The following is a 10,404-nucleotide window of genomic DNA, read 5'->3' as shown; positions in this document are numbered from 1 at the left end:
CACCTTCTGAGGATGGAGCATGGGGTTTTTACATTGTCAGCCCACTGAAGCAGAACTCAGGTCTCAACGCCAGGAACCATTCTCCCCACCACAGTGCTGCTTGTCTCTACACTGTGCTGGGTGAGAGAGGGCGTAACACCTCCAACGACTGCCATCTGAATTACCAGAAAGAGTCTGTAGTACAACTGAGTCGTGCAACCAACCAATTACTTCAGGTAATGAGAATGTCTCGGGATCTCTCGTTAGCTTCAAGTTTAGGGGGCTGATTAGTATGTGAAATAAAGATCGTTTCATTCCCTCTACCTTTTAATGAAAGGCAAAAATAAAGCATAGTTATCTTGCAGCATATCCTACTCCAATATGATTGCTCCTGGACCTCCAGGCCACTCACGGTCACGTAGGCATTTCGGCTTGTTTCCCATTGGATGGGTGCAGGGAGAAGTGGCAGACGGACCATTTACTCCCGCATATTTTTGTATTCTGAGTCCTCATGTTTTCATATATAATTACCCAATGGCAATTTATAATGTACTCGGAGAACCCATGGGATATTTTAGTGTTGGTGCTTCTTCTCAATTTCTCTCTAGAAGAACTAAACAAAAGTACCTTAATAAAAGCAAACTGACAAGGATCACATTGTTCTCATTTCAAACACACATAAAAGAACTAAAAGGTTGTGAAATGTCAAGCAGTTGTTACTAATCCTCTAACCTCTAGAGAAAAGGCTTGCATTTAGAATTACATTAGAAATATCACAGCTAGCAACTTTTTTTTTGTTTAAATACTAGAAGGACTTCAACTGATTTCATGCTGCACATACACACTGAAAATGCAGTTAGTGTAACGCAAAGCAATGAACATTACAACTGAGGTGTCCTGCAGTACGTGGAAAAGCTTTAACAGCCTTTCTGGTCATAGAACTAGTAAGGACTATGTCGGATGCAGTGACACCAAGTGTCTCTCTCCAGAGCCACGTACAACTGCGCTTGGCACTGTTCTGCTAAGGCTGTAGACAGCTGTACTTGGTTATACAGCCACTAGTTAGGTGAGACTACAAAAAGCAGCTGTGTTTGACATCACATAAGACTCTGTACATTCTCTCCCTGTGGCAGCCAATGAGCAATCTTGCTGACAGGCAAACATGTACAAAACGAATGATCCTGTTTAGATTAATTCCTCTTAATGCCTTACACAGGCCTACTTTCCTGGCATATCGTAGACACAGCAGGTCAGTGTCATTCAAAACCGAGAAATATAAAATGCAAGCTTGATTACCGGCTAAAATATCTGACTATGATGGCAGAGAATGTAAAGTGCTCAGTCTGTGAAAATAAAGCTGGCGGGCTCTTCCCCAGCTCAGAGTTCAGCCACGAGGCACTGGAAATTCAGCTCTTTACTCTACCCTGTAACCCTATACATCCACATTCCTTGCCATGAAACTCTGAAATGCCCTCCAATCCCTGGCTGTGGGATTTGGCTCACAGATGTTAACCAACATCCCAGACAGGGCTGAAATGCACTTACTCAGCTGGGCTCGCTTGCTTTCTACCTCTGCCATTGACCTGAGAAGACCTTACCTGGGTTACCCACAAGGTCCAGTGGGCTGACAGGAGACATGTGGAGCAGATATGAGAGCCAGCCCAAGCCCAGGTCAACACAGCTGCCAGCCAAGCCCAGCCTGGTACAGCCAACCTACAGACTCATAAGCAAAAGAAGTGCTTCTCCCAGAGGCCACTGAGAGCTGGCAGCTGTTAGGGGGCATCACTGCGGCCACCGTCAACAGGAGCATCACTGGGGACAGTGTGACCTTGGGCAATCCCTTTCCCATCTACCCCGACTCATCCTCTATGAAGCAAGGGAGGGGTTAAAGCAGTGGTTGGCAAACTCATTAGCAACAGAGCCAAATATCAACAGTACAACGACTGAAATTTCTTTTGAGAGCCAAATTTTTTAAACTTAAACTTCTTCTAACACCACTTCTTCAAAATAGACTCGCCCAGGCCGTGGTATTTTGTGGAAGAGCCACACTCAAGGGGCTAAAGAGCCACATGTGGCTCGCGAGCCGCAGTTTGCCGACCAAGGTGTTAGAGGATCCATACAGCCTCTTCTAATGGCAACTGGGGACCAAGAAAACTGGGATGAAAAGAGCCGAGACCCCAGTGCTCGGATCTCTTCCAGGCCTGGAGGCAGGAGTGAGGAAACCCCAGCTGGCACTGTGGGCAGGCGGAAAAGCCTTGTCCCCGGTGACTGTCCTGGCTGCCGGCACCGTGTCCATGATAGCCAGCTCCCAAACAAACCACATTTCCTATTGGTTGAAACCTAGGTGAATAAGCAAGTCAGAAGACAGAACTGGAGAAGATGGAAATCTTTATTTTTAAACACTAGTACATTTCAGGCTGTTTTAAAAAGGGAAAATCATATTAATTCAAAACTATGCATCAAAGCATATTTATTTAAACTCTAATTTTACAAACACATAATGAAAGAAACCTCTTATAAATATCTACTTAGAATATGTATTATGAAAAAAAGTGTTTAAAAATAACAGCCCTAGGTCTCCCTCTTTAAATATATAAAATTTCCATACAATTCATAAAATTTCCATACAATTCATAAAAATTCTTTCTCAAGAGCCAAAAATTTCACAAATGCCAACAACTTAGTTCTTAGCAGACACAATCAAAAGTAATGGGGATATAAAAAAATGTAAAAGTTCTGTACAAGGGAAATACAGGTAGCACATGGGTAAATCTCATCACCATCCATGCCATTTGTGGTTTAAAAATATTTTATAAAAACTGCCATTTAAAACAAGTAAGTGAGAATCCTTCCCTGACTGTGGAAAATATAGAAATGACACCCCCCGCCCCCCCCCCCGCCCCCCGTGGGAGGCTCCCACCTGCCGGAGGAGGGGAGTTTCCCTGTGTTTCCTGCCTAGGGGCCTAAGCCGCACCTGGGGACCCATGTCCTCCGGCAGGGGCTTTTTTGGTGGGTGACTCACTATTATTTCCTTTCACTTAGAAAAATCCTTTGGGATCATAAAAGACAATTGTGCACATGTGAAAGCAAGACGAGGGGATGGCTCCAGGTTGTCGTATCCGATTAACAATATGTGTATTCTGCGGTTTGGGTTACCTCGCTCTGGGAGCCTAGTTTTCCACCGTCAGACACACCCGCCACCTACCGCAGTGGACGGTGGCACAGCCCATGGCTGCCCCTGCCTTTCCTCTTCCTGCCCACGCCGCTCTGGTGCTGCAGCAGTCCACGCGACTACTGTCTCTTCTGGCACTTCTTCTGGAAAGAGCTCCTCAGAAACGTGCGGTACACGGGGTCGTCCACATATTCGTTTTTAAACCTGGAGCTCAGCACTCTTTGTCTCTTTTTCTCCCCTTGGATTATGTCTGCTCCATAAAATGTGTCTTCAAATCGCATGTCAGAGGCTGTGGACTAAAATTAGCCGGCGTTATGTTGCAGAAGGGCACGCATTTGACCATGGCAAGACTGTACAAAGACTGATCCAGGGGTGCCGGGGACAGGTCGCCAGCCCAGGGTGAAGGGCCCACACAGGTGGCTCTGGAACCTTCCTACCCTTCCCCTTCCCCTCCACCTCACCCCTCTTTCTTCAGGGTCTCCAACCCCAGGGACTTGCCCCAGCACCAGCAGGATTAAAGTCTCATTTAAATCTCCCTCATTCTCCATCTTCCCTCTGGTTCCTGCCCAACCAGATTTCTGAGAAATTGGTCAATAGTCATCTCTAATTCACCCCTAGTCCTATTTACTCTAGGTCTCTGCCCCCACAACCTCCCTGAAACTATCCTTGCTCAAGTCCTAGTTCCTATGACACTTTTCTATCCTAAATTTATTTAACTATTCTGTCACCTATTGCTCAAAGCTCTCTTTTCTGTCATTTTATAAGCCCCTCCTCCTGACTCCCTTCCTCCTCCGGGTACTCACTGTTGATGGCACAGGGGTTCCCCTTTCTTAACTATTTGCTCAACTCTGATGTCCCTGGGATTTTACATTTGGCCTTCTTCTCTCCCCATATGTTCCCCAGGTCTTCACACCCACATTCATGGCCTCAATTCCTGCATCTATTCCCATGATGCTGACATTTCTCATCCATTCAGACCTCCTCCTGTGCTCAGGCCTGTGTGTCCAACTGCCCAGCGGGCATCTCAGAGTGTTTACCCCACAGGCACTTCGAATCAACCTGTCCTGAATGAAACTCAGATTCTTCCTTCTCCATCCCTGTCCTGCCTATCTATATACATAAAAGCCTAAGCAACCAGCCAACCAGCCAACCGGTAGCTATGACGTGCACTGGCCACCAGGGGACACGTTCAATGCAGGAGTGGAACCCACAGGCATGAAAACATGGAACAGACTGATGAATCTCAGAGGAAAGGGGGTAAGGGGGAGGGCGGGAAGAGATTAACCAAAGATCTTCTATGCATACTAGAGGCCCGATGTACAGATTTGTGCACTGGTGGGGTCCCTGGGCCTGGCTGCACCCTCTCGCAATCTGGGACCCCTCAGGGGATATAGAAGAGTTGGTTTCGGCCCGATCCCCACAGGCCAGGCCGAGGGATCCCACTGGTGCATGAATCCGTGCACTGGACCTATAGTATTTGATAAATGGCACAACTATCCCCATCCATCTAGCTGCAATGATCAGAAACCTAAAAGTCATTGCAAACTCCCCCCACCTCCAGCCTGTCCAGTACCCCTCCTACATGAAGCCCTCCATCCTTTATTCTTTAACACCACTGACCCCATGGTGCAGGCCTCACACATCCTTTTCTGAAGCATTGAGACAAATGTGACACCCTCAGGCTATCTTCTACAGAACCTGTAGAGGAAAGTTCTTTAAAAACTTTCTGACTAAGGGACACTCATGTTTATAATCTTTCAATAAAGACAACATCCCAATGCCCTCAGCTGTACCTATATAACCTATCCCAAGCTCCGGTCAGACTGACTTGTTTCAGGTCCCGGCCACACTACTGGCTCTTCGTGCAAGCCTGTCTTTAGACGCATTGTTTCCTTTGCATGGAACAGACTCCATCTCCTCTGCCACAGGCACATCTGAAGCCCTCCTTTAGGGTCCCTGTGAGCCTTTCCATGGCAGTGCAGTGGAATGAGGGCAGTGGCAGGACAGGGACAGGTGAGTTTCTCCCCATCAAGGGTATCTCAAATCCCTTAAGGGTGAGGATATTAGGGACTGAGTATTGATTTTACACATTTTCTCAATACCAAGCAACATGCCCAGCTCTCGTCCACTGCTCAGTAAGTGTTAGCTGGGGAAAAGAATGTGGGCTTTTCTGTTAGGATCGGGTAAATTCTACATTATAAAGCACTGTTTTTGTTTCCTAACTCCCTACTATTTTGCCTCCTAAAATTATTCCCAGCTGGTTTTCACTGAGTTGGATCACACAGAATAATAACCAACGTGTAGAGCATCTTACTATGTCACTGAGGCCTCCTTCCCGGGTTGGTGACGGAGGCACAGTCCGGCTTTTAAGGCTTGAAAACACAGTCAATTGTGAAGAAGAGGCAAACAAGGGAATAGTTACAATGAAGCTTGAAAACTAAAAAATGGCCCAAGTGCACAGCGGGGCATGCTCCCTGCCAGCTATGAGACGGTTACCCAGGGTAACAGGCTGCTTCCAAGGGTCCCCAGACACTACCTTGTTTCACCCAGGAAGCCTGGTGGGTGGTTGGGCACTCTCTGCCATTGGGAGAAAACATTTTTGCTTCGTTCTTTCTGGGGAAAGTACTTCCTCTGAGTGATCTTCCCCTTTTATAAATGCTCAAGTTATCAAAGGAGAAAATAAAACATCGACAGCGTTGCCACTGTGTGAGAACAGCAAAACTCAGCCTCTCAAACACAATAATAAAACCGATTTACCAGTAGCTCTAGTTAATTATGCACTGTTGCTATGGTTATTCTGTGAGACAATAAAAGGTAATGGGGCTGTTTCTGAAGTTAGTGGGAAAGAACCCAGCACAATCACCGAGGTGGACTGCTGACTCTTTTGAAAAATTTCTTTCCAAATCAGCATGTGTCTGGGTGAGCACAATTCATTAAAACATGGAGGCCACCCAGGGAGGGCTACTAACCCACCCCTCCTTAAAACACACAAAAGAGATTTCTCTAGTCATAAATATCTCCCTTCAATGAGTTTTCCAATTAGAGTTGTTTCGCCAACTGGGGAAAAAATAGCAGTCACAGACAACTGCCCGAGGGCCAGAGGGCTGCATATCAGCCTGAGGGAAACGCCGTTCCTACTACAGGAGCGCCTGTCTTGGACTCAATAAAAGCACTGGCGGCAAGCTGGACCGTGAGCCTTTGTTCCTGAAGATATTTTCTACTAGGCTCAACTGTGCGACATATCAGGTTACATTCAGATTATATATGTGACATATATTTTTCACCGCCGTTTCTTAACATTTTTTCCTCTGACAATTTAAAAAAGAAAAAGGTTGAATTTGGTGTAATTGTTCAGAGAAATGAACCTTAGAAAACTCAGGAGCTGAGTTCAAATAAAGCCACATGAGAGGGTATCCTGGTACTAGAGCCAAATCTACTGTGGAACAAAGAGATTGTGGTCAGAGAAGAAAGCAGAATGATTTCTTTTAATGCGAATAAGAAACAGTATGTGAAATCTGCAAGACCAGGCGCATAGAATGCTTAACCATACATGGATTAGAGAGTCAAAGACCTGAGGGCTACTCACTCCATTTCCCATCCTCAAAATCTAGGCAGTTAAAAAAAAGTGTGTGTGTGTGTGTGTGAGTGTGTGTGTGTGTGAGTGTGAGTGTGTGTGTGTGTGTGTGTGTGTGTTTAATTTAAAAACAAAGGAAAGGGGAGGAGAAGGGAGGGCGGTGAGGGGAGAGGAGGGAGACGCTATGGAAGATATTCTGTGAGACCTAAGCATGTTTCCCGCTGGAGAGGATAAGGGAACTACAGGGCAGATCCCTGAGTGGCATTTGCCAGCACTTACAAAACGAGCTTTCACTCTCTTGGGTAACTCTTCATCTAGAGTGTAGATGTCCTCTCTCTTCATTGCTATCTGGGATCCATCTTCAAATTCAACCTAATGAAAAGTAAGACATCATGATATATATTAAAAAACAAATGAGCACTGACCACTTTTTTTCAGGGTTCCATTGAACAAGCTAAACAGAAAAAAAAAGGATAAAGCAGATAAAGGGAACTAGCCAACAGCCAAGGAAGGAAGTCTGGTAAGTTTCCCTTATCAAACTAAAGAACAAAATATGTTTTCAAACAAGCTAAAAATTCTTGAAAATGACTGTCTTGGAATATGTGATGTAAAAACTTTACCCACCACAGCAAAAACAAAGAACAGTAGCTGCTGCTTAAGTAACAGCTCAGAAACTGAGACTGTAGCCAATTTAGGACGGGCTGGGCCTGTCAGTACCATTTGATTCTTTAAGAGGTTCTGACAATATAAGAGGGAGGGCTGTTTCTCCATGAGAAAGAAATGATGACATAATAATCCTCCCAGATAAAATAATTTCTCAAGTTCTTACAAAGCTTTTATGTTCTGAACTCACTTTTGTCAAATTCAACCAAATGGCCAGAAAAACCCCAGGTTCTCACCCTCATAACAATTAAACCACACTAATGTGTAAAAACATATTATTACCTAAAATGAAAATGTTTGAAAACTTTTTTCAAGCTAATCAAATGGGAGCAATAATTTCACAACCAGTTTTCCCCCCAATATTTCAGCAGACTTTGTTAGAGAAAAGGGCATAAGTGACGCGGGTTAACAGAAACCTAGAGCATCTGGGGGAAGTTCATCAAATGCCCTATTTCCGTGGTCGGCAAACTGCGGCTCTTTGGCCCCTTGAGTGTGGCTCTTCCACAAAATACCACAGCCTGGGCGAGTCTATTTTGAATAAGTGGCGTTAAAGAAGTTTAAGTTTAAAAAATTTGGCTCTCAAAAGAAATGTCAATCATTGTACTATTGATATTTGGCTCTGTTGACTAATGAGTTTGCCGACCACTGGCCTATTTGAAGGGATTGTTCTTGGTTCACGTTTAATCCCAAATTAACTCTTTTAGGGGAAAACAACAAAAGAGATGCAAACAGGGTGGAATACCTAATGTGTTCTAACTCTGAAGCACTCAGAATATTTTTGAAGTCTCTAACTTGTCTGTTTGTCTGAATGTTTTACTTTTAAGAAATAAAAAATGCTTGCACTTCCAGTTAAAAGGTAAGTTAAACCATGGAGCTGAGCTATGTTTATAAAAATCACGCTGGAGTTTAAGAAAACATTATAATAAGTTACACAACTAACCCTATTTCCATGTCCTGCTCACATCTGACTAAGCTGAGCGGTGGAAGTAGGCCTCCCTCACAGGAGAGCTCCCTGTTACTGGGGAAGGCTGAGGCGGAGGCTTCTCTTCCTGGCCTTGTCTGATCACAATGGTTTCTTTAATATTTAATCAGGCCAAGGTGTCACCTCATTTACACAACTTGATAGCATAGCTAGAACCACCTGTGCCTACCTTTCTTCTGTTTTAGATAATTTGAAAATTGTTACAAGAGGAAAAGGCAATTAAAAAACGAAAGGGGAGTGTGCGATGGTGACTGATTATCCTGGCTGCCGGGGACTGAGGGATCTCCGGGATGCAGGACTCTCAGAGCTAAAATCAGGGGCTGCCCCTGCACTCTGGGGTGGTTGTGAACCATGACTGGGACAGAGCTGAGAGCAGATTCTGGCCCTTCCCTTGACCAGATGTGTGCTCTTAGTCAAATTATTAAATTCAATGATCCCTTTTGGCCTCATCTGTAAAATAAGAGTCAAAAACACCTACCTTATAGGACCCTACGTAAGGGTCCAAAAATGCATATACTAAGGATATTTATCACTGTGCAGTAGATATTTTAGTTATGTCTATTTTTATAAATGTCTTCGCTTATTCAATGGTGAGGTTGAATAGACACAAAACACAAAATGATCTCAAAAGGCCTCATGGTTTAATGAGGAATTTTAAACTACTTGTACTTGAGAACTAATTTTAATATTAGTCTTAACTTTTTCATTAAGTCTATGAATGTGCCCACAGTTCTGTTGATAGGCCATCATAAATTCACCTGAAGTCCACACATACTGATTACTAATTAGCCTGAATTTCAACATGTCCTCATTATACTTTTCATGGAGCAAATAGCTTTGCTACATGTGAGATGCTTTGCTTTTGCATTTATTGTCTAATTAAATGTAATTATTTTCTTTTGAGTGATGTAATATTCAATGATGCCTCTTTTCTAGGAGTCACCAGTATTATCAGCCTATCTTGTAATTTTTGTCCAATTTTGAACATCCTGATGCAAAGATGCTCTAGCATTTACCCTATTGTAAAATAGAGGCCCAAATTCTTGCACCACCAGTACACAATTGGGGCTGGGGAGGGACGCAGGAGGTTGGCCAGGCGGGGAGGGACCGAGAGAGGGCTCACTCAGTCCCAATCGGCCAGGACCAGCAGCAAGCTAACCTACTGGTCAGAACGTCTGCCCCCTGGTGGTCAGTGCACATCATAGCGACTGGTCAACCAGTAGACTGTCTGCCCCCTGGTGGTCATAGTGAGTGGTTGAGCTGCCTTAGCATATCATTAGCATATTACGCTTTGATTGGCTGAACAGCCAACTGGAAGACCAGACACTTTAGGATATTAGGCTTTTATTATATAGGACTAGTGGCCCAGTGCACAAAATTCGTGCGGGGGTGGGAGGGTGTCCCTCAGCCTGGCCTACACCATCTCCAATCTGGGACCCCTCAGGGGATGTCCGACTGCCGGTTTAGGCCCCATCCCACAGCAGTTGGGCATCCCTTTCGCAATCCGGGACCACTGGCTCCTAACCACTCACCTGCCTGCCTGCCTGATCATCCCTAACCACTCTGCCTACTGGCCTGATCGCCCCCAACTTCTCCCCTTCCAGCCTGATCACCCCTAACTGTCCCCTGCCCCCCCACTGGCCTGATCAACCCCAACTACCACCCCTGCTGGCATGATTGTCCCCAACTGCCCCCCCTCCCCCCCGCTGGACTGCTCACCCCCAACTGTCCCCCCTGCCAGCCTGATCGCCCCCAACTGCTCCCCCCACCCCCGCCGGCCTGATCTCCCCTAACCGCCTCTGCCTCGGCTCTGCCACCATGGCTTTGTCCAGAAGGTCTCCCAGAAGGTCTCCTGGTCTAATTAGCATATTACCCTTTTATTAGTATAGATGACCTGAACCTGTAAGTTTACATTGCCACTGAAGCAAAGGGGAAAATGGCCTACACATACACATACACACACAATGTAAATGCCCTCCCCTCCGCACTCCCCTTGCACTTTTCTAGACTTCAAAAAATGTTCTTCCCTAAGTT

The 10,404-nt window shown here is 45.3% G+C and overlaps 1 protein-coding gene across 5 annotated transcripts in view; it reads right to left on the bottom strand.

The window, feature by feature from the left end:
* Window positions 1-2,333: 2,333 nt before the first annotated feature.
* The window catches only part of KDM4C (lysine demethylase 4C), a 332,885-nt gene continuing 324,814 nt past the window's right edge, over window positions 2,334-10,404 (bottom strand). For 3 of the 5 annotated variants that reach the window (XM_079790590.1, XM_079790591.1, XM_079790593.1), the window contains exon 21: window positions 3,454-7,097. In XM_079790590.1, the coding sequence (XP_079646716.1) occupies window positions 6,759-7,097 (339 nt within the window). In that variant the 3' untranslated portion in view covers window positions 3,454-6,758. The other 2 variants (XM_079790592.1, XM_079790594.1) reach the window with 1 other exon arrangement.

This window comes from Cnephaeus nilssonii (assembly GCF_951640355.1).
Source record: "Cnephaeus nilssonii genome assembly, chromosome: 14".
Classification (NCBI taxonomy): Eukaryota; Metazoa; Chordata; class Mammalia; order Chiroptera; family Vespertilionidae; genus Cnephaeus; species Cnephaeus nilssonii.
The sequence above is the reverse complement of the archived record's forward strand: the minus strand, read 5'-3'. Positions and strand labels throughout refer to the sequence as shown.